This window comes from Phoxinus phoxinus, assembly GCF_949152265.1.
Source record: "Phoxinus phoxinus genome assembly, chromosome: 3".
NCBI lineage: Eukaryota > Metazoa > Chordata > Actinopteri > Cypriniformes > Leuciscidae > Phoxinus > Phoxinus phoxinus.
The window spans coordinates 47,020,431-47,041,756 of record NC_136878.1 but is presented as its reverse complement, the minus strand read 5'-3'; the positions used below and the strand labels follow the sequence as shown (position 1 = coordinate 47,041,756).

General features: G+C 41.3%; 1 protein-coding gene across 3 annotated transcripts in view; it reads left to right on the top strand.

The window, feature by feature from the left end:
• The window catches only part of eng (endoglin), a 62,668-nt gene that overhangs the window by 37,562 nt on the left and 3,780 nt on the right, over positions 1–21,326 (top strand). For 2 of the 3 annotated variants that reach the window (XM_079606520.1, XM_079606519.1), the window contains exons 5-13: positions 1,503–1,674; positions 1,764–1,929; positions 3,224–3,323; positions 3,442–3,646; positions 6,571–6,710; positions 9,795–10,007; positions 10,095–10,158; positions 19,512–19,619; positions 20,829–20,876. In XM_079606520.1, the coding sequence (XP_079462646.1) occupies positions 1,503–1,674; positions 1,764–1,929; positions 3,224–3,323; positions 3,442–3,646; positions 6,571–6,710; positions 9,795–10,007; positions 10,095–10,158; positions 19,512–19,619; positions 20,829–20,876 (1,216 nt within the window). The remainder of the gene's footprint in view (positions 1–1,502; positions 1,675–1,763; positions 1,930–3,223; positions 3,324–3,441; positions 3,647–6,570; positions 6,711–9,794; positions 10,008–10,094; positions 10,159–19,511; positions 19,620–20,828; positions 20,877–21,326) is intronic. The other variant, XM_079606521.1, reaches the window with a different exon arrangement.

Here is a 21,326-nt window from a genome sequence, read left to right as displayed (position 1 = left end):
TGTTATTAATCTGCTTTAACACACACCATGTGTAAGTTCATAAGTCGACAGCATTGCTGAGTATTTTCTGCTTAAAACTGCAGTGAACCAAAGACAGTCTCAAACACACGGTTTGAAATCGCTGGTGTTTCTGACGTCACACACTACCTTGACCAATCAGATCAACGTGTGATCGTCAACCAGTGGATCTCTGAGTGAGTGAGTGAGTGGAGGCGGGACTCATTTGCATATTCATAGAACCGCGCATACTAGATGAGCTTTCAGTGTCGATGCCTCTCCAGCGGTGAGATAGTTTGCGATAGTGATAGTGTGTGTTGGGGGCATCGACACACACCCATGTTCACGCATCCCTGCAACGTCAGCATAGTTTGCTCGCTGATGGCGATACAAAACAGCCCGGGATGACAATTTGTTCTTTCCACAGTCGAACCTTGTTAACCTTTAGTAGATTGCTGTGAAACAAAGCACACTGGAGTTACAGTGCAAAACCGAATGGGAGTGAACCGCGTTTATAAAATTCAACTCTGAATCCCAAAGCCAGACGATATCAAACATGTCGTGTGTTATGATGGTCTGGAGGAGACATGCGCTGTCTGGAGTCTGGAGAAACAACATGTTCTTCTTATCAGTGATATGGCGTTTGCATCCTAGCAGTGACGTCTAGGCGGTCGCCGGTCGTTATTGGATTAGCGCTTCAGACAGCGGTTCACGTGGAGGCGTTCCCCAAACCGTCATCATCCCTTATGAAAGGGAACTTAAAGGGATAGTTCACTTTGAAATTAAATGTTGGTATGTTTTATCTTACCTGAAGGGCATCCAAGATGTAGGTGACTTTTTTTCCGCAGTAGTTTCAATTTTGATATTTTTAGGTCAAACCGTTCTTGTCTGACTGTCATATCATGCAGGTCTATGGTCACTGTCTCAAAGAGCATGCACAGAGTCCAAATTAAACAATTTCCCATCGTCCAAATTAAACAATTCCCCATCGTAAGTGCACATTGATGGCCTAAGACACGAAACGAGCGGTTTGTGTGAGAAAACGAACGGTATTTATACCGTTTTTACCTCTTGTAACACAGCCAGGCCCAAGTGATCTGAGGGCGCGGGCGCATCCTGGTGTGTGACGTGTGCGCAGACTGGTGCATAGATATATATATACACTAGATGTCGCATTAAAGACATTCGTTCCAATGAACTGACGTAGCCAAGGCGAAATCTAGTGTATACATCTATGCACCAGTCTGCGCACACGTCACACACCAGGATGCGCCCGCGCCCTCAGATCACTTGGACGTGGCTGTCAGATCCAATCATTCCAATCAGATATGATCTCCGGATAGCTTTAACAAGTTATACAACAAACAGACAAACAACCATCACGCTACTATGCTGCCGGTCGCTGCGTGCGCATGCTCCCATCACCCCAACGTGACCAACGTGATATCGCGATAACGATATTGATTCGATATATCGTGCACCCCTAACTCCCATCTCTTTCACAGAAGACGAATGGGACTTTAATAAAGTTCTTGGGAAGTACTCAATCGGCAGAAGTTGTCCCGTCGGCAGACGGAGATTCTGAACTTCTGCAATGGGCCGCAGATACGTATGGAGGAGTCACGTCCTTCACCACGGCACGACATCCCATAAATATCATTTTCACTGGGATGACGGGTAAGATCAATCTCTCTGGTGCTTCATTGGCTCTGACGTTGTGTGTGTTATCAGTGATCCAATCATTTGTGAAACGCTGCCTCTTCCAGACAAGCAGCGACCCTCTGAATGTGACCTCCAGCCAGAAGCACCAGCAGATAAACACTTCATCAAGCTGGAGCTGTTCGAGCCGTCCAATGACCTGCAATCATGTTACATGGAGCATCCTGGAGAACAGCTGCACGTGATTAATATTCCCGACGACGTCAAAATAAGGTCAGTGTCATCTTGTAAACTTCACCATGGAGGTTTCTAAAAATGCCATGCCAAGCGTCCTTTATTCCTGTATGACCTTCATTGGTCCAAGATGCTTCTTCATTGGTTACCAGCACTTCAATCTGACCTCCTATCACATCTTCCAATTAATCTTCTGTCTACACTACCAGTCAAAAGTTTGAAACAATTAAAGTGCCCCTATTATGCTATCTTAAAGATCCCTAATTTTGTGTATTGTCTCCTACAATATGTTTAAATTAGGGCTGTCAAACGATTAAAGTATTTAATTGCGATTAATCACATTAATGTCATAGTTAACTCGCGATTAATCACACATTTTAATCTATTCTAAATGTCTCTTGATTTCTTTTTGTTCCATTATTTTTTTCTCATTTTAATGCTCTTATCAACATGGAAAAGTGGATCGGCTTGCTTTGTGCAAATGTTTTTTATTGAAAACAACATTGGCATATACTGTGTTCAATTTCACACTAACATTCTCACTTGGAGCAAATAATCACCAGTCAAAAGTTTGAAACAATTAAAGTGCCCCTATTATGCTATCTTAAAGATCCTTAATTTTGTGTATTGTCTCCTACAATTTATTTAAATGCATCTAAGATAAAAAAAACACTAATGTCCTCATAATCTGCACTGCAGCGTCAGCTCTTTTCTCTCAGGCTGTGTTTACACAGAACCGATCTGAAGATTGGAGTTTTTAAGATCTCCACTCTGGAGGGTGGTTTCACTTTTTTGCATTTTTAAGCCCCAAAAACGCTGTCGCCGTCTACACGAAAGCCCTCTCTGAGAGCTGCTCTGCTCTGATTGGTCAGAAAGCAAACGCTCATTATCATATCTGAATCTCAGCTCTTGATCACAGTGATACGAACAGTAACGATGGCGTGGGTTTTACCGTATCGATCTCAGTAAACAGCGTCTTCTCGACACGAACAACACGAACCGAACTCTTCCAGTCTCAGATACACTACACTGTTTGAGGGCGGGGCTAATAGACGCTGCTCAGCCAATCAAGACCATAGACTGCAAATTTGTTACATTGTTGCGTAGGTGTGTAACATGAAGTGAGATTGGAAATACTGACGACTCGTTTCAATTCAGGATCGGTTCTTTCTTCTAGGAAAATTTCCAGAACGTTAACATTCACAAACAGCTTTATTACACACCACATGATAGGTCATATCTAAAAGAGCATAATAGGGGCACTATAAATGCAGCATTGAACATAAGGACATCTCTCTAAAGCATTACAAATGTGTAATTTGTGTTCTTTCAGGCATGTGTTTGTGCATTTGTCATCCGAGTCTAAACTGTTCCTCAGAGGTCCACCAAACACTGAGTGGAAGATCCACACGAATCACACCATCGGGTTTTTGGTGAGAATGATCATTAAAAATGACCTACAAAATAAGTACTGTTTTTATGGAAGAACCTAGTAAATGAAATGACAGGCATCCTGAATATCAGCTTCTAATTCATCCTTCCTTCCTACAGTCCAACAATCCTATAATCGTGAATGACATGAGATCACCCCCGGACGAAAGGCTGATCTCAGGAAAGCTGATCTCAGATGACGCTGGAGACATCAGGCAGAAGGCTATGTCATTGTACAACAACATCCCCATCACCAGCTACTCTGAGATCCGTCTGAGCGCGTCACACATCCAGCTGCGGATCAGAGACAACAACAGCTCCCCAGGTAATGTGATGTGGATCTACTATCGCCCTCGAATATGGTGAACATAGGGCATGCTTAGACTGTGAACTAGTCTTCGAATATCATCTCATAAACTGTGTGAGTCAAAAAAGCCGAACTCCATGTTTCTATATTTTCTGGAGCTGAAATATGGCTTGTAAATGTTGTTTTATGGTTGCTAGGGGGCCCTAAGTGGTTGCCAGGGCACGGCTATGAAGTTATTAAAATCTTTAGTAACAAGTGCTGATATACACTAAGAGCACCCTAGCAACCACTCGTCACTAAAGATTTTAATAACTTCATAGCACTCAAATATGGCAAACAGAAGCTAAACCGTACTTGCTTGACGCGTGAGAACAAACCTCATCGTTCCCCGCGCATCAATCAAGTACGGTTTATCTTCTGTTTGCCATATTTGAGTGCTCTATGTACCCGATTCAAGATATCAGGGCAAAAGTGTTTTTTTGTGTGTGATGATTTATGTCTCATATTTACATCATATGATATAATCATGGGCGTCAGTTTGGTTAGAAATGTGCTGGGGACAGAGACGCATTCGGAAGTGCATTTTCAGAAGTGCTGAGTACAATGACGCATTCATTTTTTTCCTCTTTCGCGCTGGTCATGTTTTGATAGACGATGTCCTGTAGCTTAGTAATGTAAGCTCTCTAAGCTACTATGCTCTCCGCAGAACATAAAATATTTTATTTTATTTTCGTGTTCGCATTTATGAGGAAAAAACGATGTTACGGACGCGACCGCTCTGAAATCGGCACTAAAAGACTGCTTTAAAACTTCCACAGAGCCCTCAAACAGAAATCGAATTTCTTTTTGTATTAATTGTATCTTAATTTTAATCAATGTTTCATCAGCCAATTTCCTGGATTTCATAAATAATAAGTAAAGCAGATAATAGATATCACGACGACATGGAGGCGCCGGCGCATGAACTGGAGCTCGTCTCATAAATGAACCGAAACTCAGCATAGCCTACTTGCCTCACAGACCTGAGAAATATCTATTATCTACAGAACGCTTGAAATCATACTTTTAAACAGAACAATTCAAAACGAAAGAAAACCATGTAATCCGTATGAACTGTGCATTTCTCTCCGGCGCGTTCACTTCTGCGAAGATCACGAGTCAGCATCGTCAACTTCATCTCTGCAGCCGACACAGAAAACACTTCTTTATTAATAAACAATTAAAATGTTTTCTTGCTATATTTGACATATTCATAATCATTACTTTTGCCGGTTCTTTGTGACAGCTTTACAGTCACCACTGCATCAGAAAACATGGAGATTTTTTGTTTTTTTAAATCCCCCCAAAAAATCGTGTTACGAACCGAATCGTGGGTTAAAAATCGTGATACGAACCGAATCGTGGGTTTGGTGTATCGTTATAGCCCAACTAGCAGCCCTAAAAAGGTGGCTCATGACGAAATCTGGTCGGGACGCGTCCCCACCGAAATCGACGCCTATGGATATAGTTAAGCAATATTACACGAGTGTCCAAATGTGATATTGATTTTATAGAACAGTTCAATACGTTTTTCTGAGAAATGCTGTTGAAAGTGGATCGGACCGAGCACCAAAACCCACTTCTAGCCAATCAGCAGTAAGAGGTGTGTCTACTAATTAGGGGGAGGTGCTTATGTTGCATAGCATTTTTGTGAATTTGGGGGCGGGGCTATAAAGAGAGGTGCGTTTTGGTGATTTCAAATATCAACAGCGTTTCTTAGAAATCGCTTACGGCACCTTTAAAGTCCCCCTGCGGTGGAAATCCAGCTTTTAATGTAGTTTATGTGTCTATGTGGTGTTATTAATCTGCTTTAACACACACCATGTGTAAGTTCATGAGTCGACAGCATTGCTGAGTATTTTCTGCTTAAAACTGCAGTGAACCAAAGACAGTCTCAAAAACACGGTTTGAAATCGCTGGTGTTTCTGACGTCACACACTACCTTGACCAATCAGATCAACGTGCGATCGTCCACCAGTGGATCTCTGAGTGAGTGGGTGAGTGGAGGCGGGGCTCATTTGCATATTCATTGAACCGCGAATACTAAATGAGGCGAGGGTGTCGAGTTACATTCAAAATATTTTAAGGTGTGAAGAATTTTTATCAAGTAATAACTTTGAAATATGTAATTTTCGTGATCAAAGATGAGTTTTAAGGGATACAATTATTGACCACAGGGGGACTTTAATATTTAGTTATTTTAGACACAATATTGTCTGTTTTTGCTCAATTGTGACCCTGGATCACAGAACCAGTCTGGAGCCGCACGGGTATATCTGTGGCAATAGCCAACAATACATTGTATGGGTCAACATTATCCATTTTTCTTTTATGCCGAAAATCATGAGAATATTAAGATCATGTTCCATGAAGATATTTTGTAAATTTCCTACCATAAATATATAAAACATGTATTTTTGTGAATGAATGCAGCACAATCGAGAACATAAATGGACAACTTTATAGGCGCAAAAGTGCAAGGTGCAAAAAAATAAATATTTGTGCACCCTCAGATCATTTTGCACAATCAATCAATCAATCAATCAATCAATCAATCAATCAATCAATCAATCAATCAATCAATCAATCAATCAATCAATCAATCAATCAATCAATCGGATGAACAAATGATTCAATGACTCATTCATAAAGAGAGCAATTTAACCTGTTCTAATCATGTCCATGTTCACATAGCAAAACCTTTACCAACTTTCGTACCATTCCAATGAAGAAAAAAAAAAAAAAAGTTATTTTTTTCGAGAGGTCAATCTGTTGTATGCGTATTAACATGCTTGAAAACATGCGCGTGTTGGTTTGCTGCTGTCGTCTTTGAGAGGAGACACACGTGTGCCGCTCAGGTGATCCTGTATTAAACCTCCAGTGTCTCGCTGTGTCTGTGCCAGCAGGACCAGCAGAAGTGCAGCACACCACACCGGCGCCCACCACCCCTCCGTTCAACATGCTGGTGTTCTCGTCTCCAGACTTCAGGTCACCGCTGGACTCCATCAGCAAAGTGCAGATCGACAAGCGGGTCTATGCGGAGGTACATCATTCTCATGTTCAAAGGCTCACATTCTACATTTATTATACTTGCATTATGAAGCATGAGCCATCGTTGCAGCGTTCAGTCACAAGCATGTTATGAGCTTGAGACAAAATTCTCCCCTAGTTTTTCCCCATTCAATATGTCTAAACAACAACAATGATTATTATATTATATTATAGATGTTTTTGTTAATAATAATAATGCATTAATTATTATTATTAAAAATATATATATATTTTTAAATTATAAAAATTACTCAAATATATTACCTTCGCATTTTGAATACTAATACTACTACTACTAATAATCCTTTTATTTTACAGAACATCAGTAAAATTACAATACTAATATTTATGGTTGTCTTAATTTATTTGGTTATTGTTATTTATATTATTATTTTTTATTTAGTTTTATTATTCAAAATAATATTTTATTTTATTATGATTTATTATTATTTTATTAGTATTTAAATGATACAATTTAATTTAAAAAATGTATATATTGTTGTTGAAATAATACGATTGCACTTTCAAATACAAAAACTATTATTTAGTAATAATAATATTTTACAAAACAGTACAGTTACAATATTAATATTTATGATTGTCTTATTTTTTTGCCTTCAATTACCTTGCGTATTATTGTTATTATTTGTATTATTCAAAAAAGATTTTATTAAATAATTAAATAAATAAATAAATATACTACTGTTGCAATAATACTATTGTACTGTCAAATAAAACACAAATATTAAATAATAATAATAATAATTTTGACAATATGTCAAATACAATATTATTCATTTGTATTCTTTTTTGTTGTTGTTGCTTTCAAATATTAAACTATAATATTTTTGTTTAAAATTTTTTGCGTTGCGTTAAATTTAAACGTTGCAAATTTGTCTGTATTTGAAAACGCAGCTATTTTTTTCCTTGGATTTATGCAATTAAAAAATGCAAAAATCTAGTTCAATGATTGAGCATAGACCTGAAAATTACATTTCCAACTTAAAGTGTGTATGTCAGGTTAAATTTTTAATTTTGATTAACACAAAATAGTGAGGGGAAATACACGTTTGACAAGTTGATGTATTGTTTTGTATGTTTTTCGATTCCTAAAGGCAGAATATAAGATGAAAAAGTTCGTTATTTTCAGTCCTCCCTTAAAACTGCTCCTCATTCCAAACGAATCGTTTGACGTCATTTGAGGGAGACGTCTCCCCCGCTCGCTGAGCTGTGTTGATAATTGCACGAGTGATAGAGCGAGAGAATTAGTGATTAGGACATTTATTTAGTTATTTAAGTTAGGTCGTTAGTATACGCAGGCGTATTTTCACGATGGTGAATTACTGCGTTTGTGCTGGGTGCAAAAACACCGTTAAAACCGGTCACAGAGTCCACTGTGTTCCGTGCCTGGGTGGGTCAACTTTGTTCAGACCAAACGCGCCGACTTCAGTGCTGCCTCGGTGTCCAAGACTTCGGTCATGTGCAGCGCCCATTTCACTGAGAAGGACTACGCGGTTGGAGATCTCATGAGTTATAAAATGGGATTTAAAACCCGAGTGAGACTGGCAGCTGATGCGGTGCCTACGGTGTATGCTACTGTAGTAGAAGCACGTCGATCGCGCCCCTCTCTCTCCCTCTCCCTCTCACACACACACACACACTCACACACACACACACACACACACACACACACACACACACACACACACACACACACACACACACACACACACACACACACACACACACACACACACACACACACACACACACACACACACACACACCAACCAACCAACATATTCCAGCATTGCAATATTGACATCGATCGCAGCCTGTTCATTATAGCCACGGAGCTTCAGAGCTAAGGCGGAGCTACAGATTAGGTGTCCCTAAATAACCCGCGTATCTAACAGTAGTTCCGCATTAATTCATTTGCACGCGAGTTTAAATTATTTTTTTATATACTGTGTATTCTCCGTGTATATTCATGCACTGAACCGTGACACCCGTACCGTTTCGGTTCAATACGAATACATACCGTTACGCCTATACTTACCAGACACCTGACCAACTCTCCACTGGTTCTTCTTCACACCAGATATTTATGTTTCTTCGATATGAATTATTTACATTTCTGTTTGGCTCCTCATCTGTCTCCCGCCTGGGAGGCTCAAAATTGTATGGCTGTGGGCCATCGTAGGTTTGAGGGGGATTCTGCATCTCCTCAGACTCAAAACTCTCCATACTTCAATAGAACTGTGTCGGCACGTCTCCCTCATATGACGTCACAGCTCAGCTGTGTTTTAAAAATATGATATTGACAGAAATGGCTATAAAGCTTATTGTAGGGCAGTTACAGTAATAATTTTAATGATAATTACATTTTCACTCAGACATCTAAACCTTATTTAATATATCTAAAAAAAAAATTTAACCTGACATACACACTTTAAACTGTGATACATCTCGAATACTTTAGAGCAACAGACTGAAGTTTGATCTATTCTCAATGACACTTGGCAGATTATTGCTGAAGTGAACAAAGTTTTAAAAAGTGAACGTAAAAAAATTTATAAATCTAAACGAGTTGAGCCTGATATCTAAAAAAATTAGCTTTTGTTCGGCTGCAGTACCAAATGCTTCCACTAGAGGAAATTTTTAATTTTTGACCGCGAGGAGTACAATTGTGACTATTTTTTTCAGGACCATTTAACCTTTTTATTTTTTTAAGTGCCAAAACCTTTACCAAAGTTTCCTGGTAAAAAAAAAAAATCTTTCCCAAAAATCATCTTTCCGAAAAATCTTTCCGAAAAATTAACGAAATATATAGAATTAAAAAATTTTTCTATACATTTCATACATTCTTCGTAAAGATTTTTCAGAAAGATTTTCCGTAAATATTTTTCGGAAAGATGATTTTTCGGAAAGATGATTTTTCGGAAAGATGGTTTTTCGGAAAGATGATTTTTCGGAAAGATGATTTTTCGGAAAGATGATTTTTCGGAAAGATGATTTTTCGGAAAGATTTTTCTTAATTTTTTTCGGTCAACATGCATGTGTTTCTCTTCACCAGATCTCCCATCCGATCATGGAAGGGATCCCGTTCGACATCAAGGTCAGAGGGTGTTGGGTTCGGTCCATGCCAGTGGTGAGGAACATATCGTTCAAAGAGGAGTCGGGTTTCAACTTTCCCAATAAACTCAGGTTCTCCTTCGAGATGCTCCAGGACCTGCCGTCCAGCTCGTGGGAACTGGAATGTGCAGTTCAACTTTGTATGATGAATAAGGTTTGTGGAGCTCTGTTGTGCAAACATGACTTTTTCCAAAGCCCATATTACACACTCATCTCTTCTTGTTTTCTCTTGTGATTTTAGTATTGTACCGAAGAATCACAAGTCAAGAGGAACTTGCTGGTCAAGCCGTATATACCAAACCCAAGTGAGTACGACTTACAAAACATCTAATTTCATATCTAATATTTGCTCCAAGAAAAAAAGTTAAAAGTCCATTTAAAGCGCAATGCTCAGTGTTCAAATGACACGGGTTGATTATGTCAATAACTACTGGTTTGGTATTGCAATAATACTAGTGATCAGCTGATCAGCATCAGCATGCGTTTTACCTGTCGGAAACAGGACTTTTATTTTGACATGATTCTTTCTAGTCAAGATTTTTACAACTTCTTCATTCATAAAAAAATATTACAATAGCATTACAGAATCAAATTGTTGCAAATCCGTTTTTTCCCCATCAAGATCAAGTTAATTGTTTTCATATTGATACATTTTCTAATTATTTATTTCTAATTTAGTAAATATAATGTTAAGTACAGTATTAGTGTTAAGTATAAGTATTATTTACTATCTTTAAATTACATATTGTGATGCCAAATATAATGGCTTTATATTTTTATTCAAAAAAATATTTTATTTAAATTGTATTTAAATTATATATATATATATATATATATATATATATATATATATATATATATATATACTACTGTTGCAATAATGCTATTGTACTGTCAAATAAAAAACAAGTATTTAATAATAATAATAATAATTTGATTTTATATATTTATATTTTATTTTAAAGGAACAGTAAAATTAAACTACTATATATTTTTTATTTCAAATGTTCAAGATCAAATAAATTGTTTTCATATTGATTAATTTTCTAATTATTTATTTATAATTGAGCAAATATGTTAAGTATTAGTTTCACTGCAACTATTATTTGCTATCTTTAAATTAAATATTGTGTTATCAAATATATTGTACTGTATATTTATTTTGCCATTGACAATTAAAAAAAACAACATATTGAACGACTTCTATATGATACAATAGTAGTGTCCACAAAATTTCTGAAATGTATGAATTTTTAGGAATGTTTTTTTACTCATCAGCCAAGTGCTCAAATCCTGGCCAAATAAACAATGATAATCCTGTTAATTGCGGCATTATCACAGCATTAAACGTCCTTAACAAACTTTAAATTGCTTTTATGAAATGGCAGTATGATAACGCACACTAATGTTTAATTAATAGTTACAATAATTAATAACACTGTCCCAAGTTTAAGTCTCTCCAATTATAGTTTCTTCCCAAAAATAAACACACAATCGCAGTTGAAATCTGCAGAAACATCCATTTTATAAACGCAGGTTTGTTGGGTCATCTGTGTGCGTCAGCGGCTAGAAATTAATATCTCAGATATTCAGGAAACGTGTGATACCCTATAACCCGGATCCCCGTGATGCTGGATAACCTGGAGTCCTGATTTGGAAACATGCAGGAAATAAATCCTCCCGTTGCCCAGCGTTGATTTGAGAGCGCAACAATGGGACGACACGGCATTGTCCCCGATTCCACCAACTCCCATCTCTCACTCTGGAGTCGTGACGGGATCAGTCGTCATGTGACGAGGTCGGGATACGAGCGGGAAGGGGGGGGGGTTATAGGAAGGCCTGCGCGATGACCTTGTGGCCGCAATCAGGAATAATGAGCCAGTTGGGGATTTATTGTGTCCGAGGTCTGGTATGCGTGGCCTTTCCGAAACACGGGGCCCAGGTCTCTATTGTCAGCGTCGCACAAAGAAGGGAAGGTGTTGTTCTTCAAAAGGGAAGACGGTCCCCGGGAAGATGAGTCGAGAACAATCCCTCGCATTCCTCGCCGGCGGCCGTGGCGAGAACACACACACACACACACACACACCGACACGGGTCATGTGTCTGCAGGACTCGACGTGCTGGATCCGTGTTTTTTCCTCCGCTGTTGACCATTCGAGACAATGCGCGAGTCTTCTGAAGTTCTTGTTTGTTCTTCTCTGGAGGTGTCCCTGACGTCTGTGTTTGTCCAGTGCAGATGCTCATCCGTGGTCAACAGCAGGGAGTACAGGCGACGCTCCAAAAATATGAATATCATGCAAAAGTTCATTTATTTCAGTAATTCAACTTAAAAGGTGAAACTAATATATTATATAGACTCATTACATGCAAATTGAGATATTTCAAACCTTTATTTGTTATAATTGTGATGATTAAGGCGTACAGCTTATGAAAATCTTTTCACAATATTCTAATTTTGAATTTGGGGTTTTCATAAGCTGTACGCCATAATCATCACAATTATAACAAACAAAGGCTTTATATCTCACTCTGCATGTAATGAATCTATATAATATATTAGTTTCACCTGTTAAGTTGAATTACTGAAATAAATGAACTTTTGCACAATATTCATATTTTTCGAGTTGCACCTGTATACTGTTCCATTGCTGCTTTTAAAGTAGTCAATAGTCAATTGTATCTCATCTCTGATCACCAAAATGATATATTTAAAGTTTTTTCCTTGAAAAGAAAGTTCTTCATCCTTAAAATATCTTGAATGTAACTCGACACCCGTGCCTCATTTATTATAAGTGCTTTATGAATATGCAAATTAGCCCCGCTTCCACTCACTCGCACCAGTATTTATTTCTGCTATTTGAAATTGGATTATTTGTTCTTATTTTATCACTGACTGCTTGCTTGTCTTTAATAATGTTTTAATGTACATTAAGTAGGCTAGTAGTTTTTGCTGTAGCAGAGAAAAATAAAAAATAAATCGAGAATCGATATTTCACTGTTATCTAAACATTTGAACATCTGAACATTTTGTATATAATGTTTTTGTTTTGTTTTTTTGTGTTCCATTGCTGCCTTTAAAGTCCCCCTGTAGTCAATAATTTTATAGAAAGAAATATTTGAATCAACATATCATTTATTACAAAAACTTTTATGCTACAATGGTCTTTTATTCCCATCAGAAGCTGCATCTGAATTACTGACATTCTTTATAATATCTTCTTTTATGTTGCGCAAAAGAAATACAGTCATACAGGTTTGAAACGAGTAAATGTAAATAAACAGAATTTTAATTTTTGGGCAAACTATCCCCAAAATTATGAAATATTTTTTTACATGAAATGGGAGGCTACTCTAAATAAGAAGCTAAAACTGCCAGTAGGTGGCGGAAAATGTCTAAACGAGTGAATCACTGAATCATTCATTCGATTTGTTCAAACTGCAGTTTCATTAAGAAGTAAATGGCTCTCTTTATGAATGAGTCATTGAATCATTGGTTCACCCGATTGATTCGCTCAAACTGCAGATTCATTCAGAAACGAAACACCGCTGTGTGTTGCTCGGAGATGCACAACAGTTCTGCTCCGGCTTTATTGGTAATTTATTTCATTGGCAAAGTAGACAATATTGTGTCTAACATAACACAATATTAAAGTCCCCTTGTATTCAATAATTGTATCTCTTAAACCTCATCTTTGATCACCAAAATTACATATTTAAAAATGTTTCCTTAGAAAAAAATGTCTTCATGCTTTAAAATAGCTTGAATGTAACTCGACACCTTTGCCTCATTTAGTATACGCAGTTCTATGAATATGCAAATTAGCCTTGTCAGTATAGTAGATCCGTGCATTTCGTCTTAAAGTGACGGCAGCCTAATAAACCCGCGGCTGTCCGTGTCATTAATCAAACAACAGAAGAAAACGAGAGAATCGTTCACTGCCCGTCACTGAATAACTTTGGAAACTTTAATAAGAATCAGTGTATATTTCATTAATACGGTGTGAAGACTATACCGAGTTTTAGTTTTACTTGATTTAATTTCTGTATAGTTGGCTATTATTATAGGCAAAATTTTTTATTTAATTTGTGTTTTTATCTTGTATGTGTCCTATTGTTCAAGGTATTACTGACTGTGTCAACTCACTGTGGTTTGTTGAAAGTGTAACTGCTCCGAAAAAAACAGATGAATGGTTTGGGGTCATTTTGGGGTTTTATGAACGTATTGGCAGAAGTCTAGGATCGGATTTGTCAGGAGTCACTGTGTTTTGGAGGATGCTTCCTGTTTGAGGGGTCGAAGGTCATGCCCTCCTGACCCCGGCCTGTTTCCGGCCTCTGTTTGCTCAGCTCAGACTCTCTGACCAAACACACAAATAAAGCTGATATTTGGTGGAAGCTCTGCTGCTGACTTGGGGAAGAAAACAAATAAAAAGGGACATAGAACAGACCCTTCCTGTGGATCAAACCAAGAGTTCCTCAAGGCCCTCGGGAAGCTTGATTTGAGCAGCCGAGGTGTTTTTGGTAAACACTCTCTCGCCGTCTTTGCAAAGGTTCTTGGCCTTTAGCAAACACCTCGCCATCAAAGCGCACGATTACAGAGAGACGGACAACTTGACCAAAACAAGCTTCTGCCATTGACCTTCCTGCTTCCCATCATTGTCACGGAGAGGAAGATGAGCGTGTGTGGAGCAGCACACATGAACACTGGGACGCGGAGGTCATACGCTGGATGTGTAACTAGAGAGCATGGAAAGTGGAAACCACATGAGTCAATCCCCCCAGGAGACAGAAGATCAGCCTTTAACTCACGCATCAACAGGCCTGGACCACTGGAGTGCTGGCAGTGCTGGCGAGTAACTTACTAAAAGTATTCAGGTTTTCTGTTAGAACGGTATCGAGTTAGCGGCCCCTAAGTTAAAGGGATAGTTCACTTTAAAATGAAAATTCTGTCATCATATACTCACCCTCAAGTTGTTTCAAACCTGTATGAGTTTCATTCTTCTGCTGAACACAAAGGAAGATATTTTGAAGAATGTCAGTGACCAAACAGTTACAAGGTCCCATTGACTTCCATAGTAGGGAAAAAAAATACTATGGAAGTCAATCGGACCTGGTAACTATTTTGTTACTGACATTTTTCAAAATATCTTCCTTTGTGTTCAACAGAAGAAAGAAACTCATACAGGTTTGAAACAACTTGAGGGTGAGTAAATGATGACAGAATTTTCAGAAAGTGAACTATCCCTTTAATAACTAATGATCTTTGCGACGGAAGTGAATCAATCAAAACTAACTTTAGCTGGACAATAACTTAACCACAAACCCAGTCTGGAGCCGCACGGGTATATCTGTGGCAATAGCCAACTATACATTGTATGGGTCAAAATGATAGATTTTTCTTTTATGCCAAAAATCATTAGGATATTAAGATCATGTTCCATGAAGATATTTAGTAAATTTCCTACCATAAATATATAAAACATGTATTTTTGTGAGTGAATGCAGCACAATCGTGAACATAAATGCACAACTTTAAAGGAGATTTTCTCAATTTTTTTTTGCTCCCTCAGATTCCATATTTTCAATAGTTGTGTCTCGACCAAATATTGTCCTATCCTAACAAACCACACATCAATGGAAAGATTATTTTATCAGCTTTCATGTGATATATAAATCTCAATTTAAAAAAAAGACCCATGTGACTGGTTTTGTGGTACAGAGCCACATATGAGGTCAACAGCGGATGTAATTGCTTGGTCAACAGGGGTCCTTAAACCTGCGTTGGGTTGTGTGGTGGTCAACAGGGGTCCTCAAACCTGCGTAGGGTTGTGTGGTGGTCAACAGGGGTCCTCAAACCTGCGTAGGGTTGTGTGGTGGTCAACAGGGGTCCTCAAACCTGCGTTGGGTTGTGTGGTGGTCAACAGGGGTCCTCAAACCTGCGTTGGGTTGTGTGGTGGTCAACAGGGGTCCTCAAACCTGCGTAGGGTTGTGTTGTGGTCAACAGGGGTCCTCAAACCTGCATAGGGTTGTGTTGTGGTCAACAGGGGTCCTCAAACCTGCGTAGGGTTGTGTGGTGGTCAACAGGGGTCCTCAAACCTGCGTAGGGTTGTGTGGTGGTCAACAGGGGTCCTCAAACCTGCGTAGGGTTGTGTGGTGGTCAACAGGGGTCCTCAAACCTGTGTTGGGTTGTGTGGTGGTCAACAGGGGTCCTCAAACCTGCGTAGGGTTGTGTGGTGGTCAACAGGGGTCCTCAAACCTGCGTTTGGTTGTGTGGTGGTCAACAGGGGTCCTCAAACCTGCGTTGGGTTGTGTGGTGGTCAACAGGGGTCCTCAAACCTGCGTAGGGTTGTGTGGTGGTCAACAGGGGTCCTCAAACCTGTGTAGGGTTGTGTTGTGGTCAACAGAGGTCCTCAAACCTGCGTAGGGTTGTGTGGTGGTCAACAGGGGTCCTCAAACCTGCGTAGGGTTGTGTGGTAGTCAACAGGGGTCCTCAAACCTGCGTAGGGTTGTGTTGTGGTCAACAGAGGTCCTCCAACCTGCATACGGTTGTGTGGTGGTCAACAGAGGTCCTCAAACCTGCGTAGGGTTGTGTGGTGGTCAACAGGGGTCCTCAAACCTGCGTAGGGTTGTGTGGTGGTCAACAGAGGTCCTCAAACCTGCATACGGTTGTGTGGTGGTCAACAGAGGTCCTCAAACCTGCGTAGGGTTGTGTGGTGGTCAACAGAGGTCCTCAAACCTGCGTAGGGTTGTGTGGTGGTCAACAGGGGTCCTCAAACCTGTGTTGGGTTGTGTGGTGGTCAACAGGGGTCCTCAAACCTGCGTAGGGTTGTGTGGTGGTCAACAGGGGTCCTCAAACCTGTGTTGGGTTGTGTGGTGGTCAACAGGGGTCCTCAAACCTGCGTAGGGTTGTGTGGTGGTCAACAGGGGTCCTCAAACCTGCGTAGGGTTGTGTTGTGGTCAACAGAGGTCCTCAAACCTGCGTAGGGTTGTGTGGTGGTCAACAGGGGTCCTCAAACCTGCGTAGGGTTGTGTGGTAGTCAACAGGGGTCCTCAAACCTGCGTAGGGTTGTGTTGTGGTCAACAGAGGTCCTCCAACCTGCATACGGTTGTGTGGTGGTCAACAGAGGTCCTCAAACCTGCGTAGGGTTGTGTGGTGGTCAACAGGGGTCCTCAAACCTGCGTAGGGTTGTGTTGTGGTCAACAGGGGTCCTCAAACCTGTGTTGGGTTGTGTGGTGGTCAACAGGGGTCCTCAAACCTGTGTAGGGTTGTGTGGTGGTCAACAGGGGTCCTCAAACCTGCGTAGGGTTGTGTGGTGGTCAACAGAGGTCCTCAAACCTGCGTAGGGTTGTGTGGTAGTCAACAGGGGTCCTCAAACCTGCGTAGGGTTGTGTGGTAGTCAACAGGGGTCCTCAAACCTGCGTAGGGTTGTGTGGTGGTCAACAGGGGTCCTCAAACCTGCGTAGGGTTGTGTGGTGGTCAACAGGGGTCCTCAAACCTGCGTAGGGTTGTGTGGTGGTCAACAGGGGTCCTCAAACCTGCGTAGGGTTGTGTGGTGGTCAACAGGGGTCCTCAAACCTGCGTAGGGTTGTGTTGTGGTCAACAGGGGTCCTCAAACCTGCGTAGGGTTGTGTGGTGGTCAACAGGGGTCCTCAAACCTGCGTAGGGTTGTGTGGTGGTCAACAGGGGTCCTCAAACCTGCGTAGGGTTGTGTGGTGGTCAACAGGGGTCCTCAAACCTGCGTAGGGTTGTGTGGTGGTCAACAGAGGTCCTCAAACCTGTGTAGGGTTGTGTGGTGGTCAACAGGGGTCCTCAAACCTGCGTAGGGTTGTGTGGTGGTCAACAGGGGTCCTCAAACCTGCGTTGGGTTGTGTGGTGGTCAACAGGGGTCCTCAAACCTGCGTTGGGTTGTGTGGTGGTCAACAGGGGTCCTCAAACCTGCGTTGGGCTGTGTGGTGGTCAACAGGGGTCCTCAAACCTGCGTAGGGTTGTGTGGTGGTCAACAGGGGTCCTCAAACCTGCGTAGGGTTGTGTGGTGGTCAACAGGGGTCCTCAAACCTGCGTTAGGTTGTGTGGTGGTCAACAGGGGTCCTCAAACCTGCGTTGGGTTGTGTGGTGGTCAACAGGGGTCCTCAAACCTGCGTAGGGTTGTGTGGTGGTCAACAGGGGTCCTCAAACCTGCGTTGGGTTGTGTGGTGGTCAACAGGGGTCCTCAAACCTGCGTAGGGTTGTGTGGTGGTCAACAGGGGTCCTCAAACCTGCGTAGGGTTGTGTGGTGGTCAACAGGGGTCCTCAAACCTGCGTAGGGTCGTGTGGTGGTCAACAGGGGTCCTCAAACCTGCGTTTGGTTGTGTGGTGGTCAACAGGGGTCCTCAAACCTGTGTAGGGTTGTGTGGTGGTCAACAGGGGTCCTCAAACCTGTGTTGGGTTGTGTGGTGGTCAACAGGGGTCCTCAAACCTGTGTAGGGTTGTGTGGTGGTCAACAGGGGTCCTCAAACCTGTGTAGGGTTGTGTGGTGGTCAACAGGGGTCCTCAAACCTGCGTTTGGTTGTGTGGTGGTCAACAGGGGTCCTCAAACCTGCGTAGGGTTGTGTGGTGGTCAACAGGGGTCCTCAAACCTGTGTAGGGTTGTGTGGTGGTCAACAGGGGTCCTCAAACCTGCGTAGGGTTGTGTGGTGGTCAACAGGGGTCCTCAAACCTGTGTAGGGTTGTGTGGTGGTCAACAGGGGTCCTCAAACCTGTGTAGCGTTGTGTGGTGGTCAACAGTGCTAATGTTCCCCAGTGCAAGCTTTTGAAACCCTAAAAGTTGATTGCATGTTTGTCTGACAGTTTTCAGCTACGAGTAGTGACGAAACACTCCATCAGCTTCACAGCTGAACAAACAAGCCAATAATCCCCTCGAAGTGAAGGAAGCGGTTTCTTCAGACGTCTGAGACATGAACGACTGAATGATCATTAGGTTTTATGTTTTATGATGATGTATTGGTGCAGGAACCCTCAATGTGAATCACAGCGTCCTTGTAAGCGATATTTCACTTGTTGAGCTTAGATAAAAAAAAATACAATTTCTCTTTAATAAGAAAGCTTTAATTTAGTTAAGTCTGGGTTTGATTTATAAATAAATGATCAGTATGAAGAGCTCCTGCTGATCCACTCCAAATGTTCTGATCAGTTTTGAAAAGAATGTAATTTATTAAAATCATAATAAATTAAATGATGATGAACATATTAATGTAATCGCAATTAATGTAATTGATTCAAACAGAAACAAGATTATTTTTCTTATCCCATTGGCCGATAATTTAGCTTTTTTTAAAGCAACAAATCACTTAATTTTTAATAATTTCCCCAGAAAACAAGACATAATATTATATGGCATTTTACTGATCTAATAAATGCATCTTGATTTAAGAATTTTTAGATATTTGGACTGGAAACAATTCAAAAATACGGAGTAAGAAAATTATTTTTTTGCAGTGACTCTTTTAACTTACAAAGTAACTTTGATTCTTGCCTTCTTGAGGCTCGAGTTCAAATCCTGCAAGATTAGCCATCATTTTCTACTAATAATCCATGAGGAAGTTATTGGGTTTACAAAGACGTAAAAATGCAATTGTCTTCCACTGAATGAGGGAAACTGAACGCTTGCTTGCTTTGTTTCAGATCCGTGTTTTGAGTTCGGACTCTCGGCTGTTCTGGGAATCGCGTTCGGAGGATTCCTGATCGGAGTTCTCCTCACCGGGGCTTTATGGTTCATCAAGATTCGCACAGGTGAGTAACGGTCGTGGAGAATGAGTAATGTGTGTGACTTAGGCTGCTTTACACTTGGCATTAACATGCGATCACTTATCCAATCATAAGCCAATCAGGACACAGTGTGTACTGTACACACCTGCCCACATCAAGTGGTTTCTGTATCTGGATAACAGATCGATCTCGCATTCCCACGACAAAAAAAAGAAAAAGGATGGCTCCGGTGCAAAGTCGACTTGCGATGGGTTTTCTTTAAAAAAAAAATTTTTCAGAACAGTGTGTGGGCGGTGTCTCGCTGCGAGTGCACAACCAATCAGAACAGCGTGTGGGCGGAGTTTAGCTGCTAATGCACAGCCAATCAGAACAGTGTGTGGGCGGAGTTTAGCTGCAAGTGCACAGCCAATCAGAACAGTGTGTGGGCAGAGTCTCGCTGCGAGTCCACAGCCAATCAGAACAGTGTGTGGGCAGAGTCTCGCTGCGAGTCCACAGCCAATCAGAACAGTGTGTGGGCGGAGTTTCGCTGCAAGTGCACAGCCAATCAGAACAGTGTGTGGGCAGAGTCTCGCTGCGAGTGCACAGCCAATCAGAACAGCGTGTGGGCGGAGTCTCGCTGCGAGAGCACAGCCAATCAGAACAGTGTGTGGGCGGAGTCTCGCTGCGAGAGCACAGCCAATCAGAACAGTGTGTGGGCGGAGTCTCGCTGCGAGTGCACAGCCAATCAGAACAGTTTGTGGGCGGAGTTTAGCTGCAAGTGCACAACCAATCAGAACAGTGTGTGGGCGGAGTCTCGCGGCGAGTGCACAGCCAATCAGAACAGTGTGTGGGCGGAGTTTAGCTGCAAGTGCACAACCAATCAGAACAGTGTGTGGGCGGAGTCTCGCGGCGAGTGCACAGCCAATCAGAACAGTGTGTGGGCGGAGTCTCGCGGCGAGTGCACAACCAATCAGAACAGTGTGTGGGCGGAGTCTCGCTGCGAGTGCACAGCCAATCAGAACAGTGTGTGGGCGGAGTCTCGCGGCGAGTGCACAACCAGTCAGAACAGTCGCCAAACTGTCGCCGAATCAGTCGCCAAACTGCTCCATCTGCAGATAGATCACAGCCGTGGCCTGGGAAGTGTCAGGACGGGGTTGTAGACATGCGTACGCCACGCCGCGGTTATAAACGAGACCCCTGGACGTTTGTGAAGAGCTGTGTGCGCTCGTGGTCTGATGTGTGCCTGTGTTTCAGGGCATCCTGTGGCTCTGGGAATGAGATCAACAGCGGCCGAACTCTCAGGTAAACCTCAATCTTTTCTTCTGCACACTTCCTCTGCTGTTTTCCTGTCGCATTTCCTCCTGAAGGTGCGATCGCTTCGCACGATAGTTGCTGTGGAAATCTGTCCTCGTTTGTTTTCGTGGATCGCGCTCAATATATAAGAGACGGCGCCAACTCCTGCGAAGACCTCAGATGACACAAACTCTGAATCAACATTCACCAATGCTACAGTGTCCCTGTTACACATGTACTGACCATACTAATAACAGTAATTTATGCATAATTACATGCAAATAACCCTCAACCAAACCCTAACCCTATAGTAAGTACATGTAGTTGCTTAATATTTCTCAGTTCTTACACATATAATTACGCTGTAACAATGACACCTTAAAATCAAGTGTAACCCTACATTTTTCTAAATGTCATAATCATTTGTTGACAAACAAGTATTCATTACTTCTGTGAGCT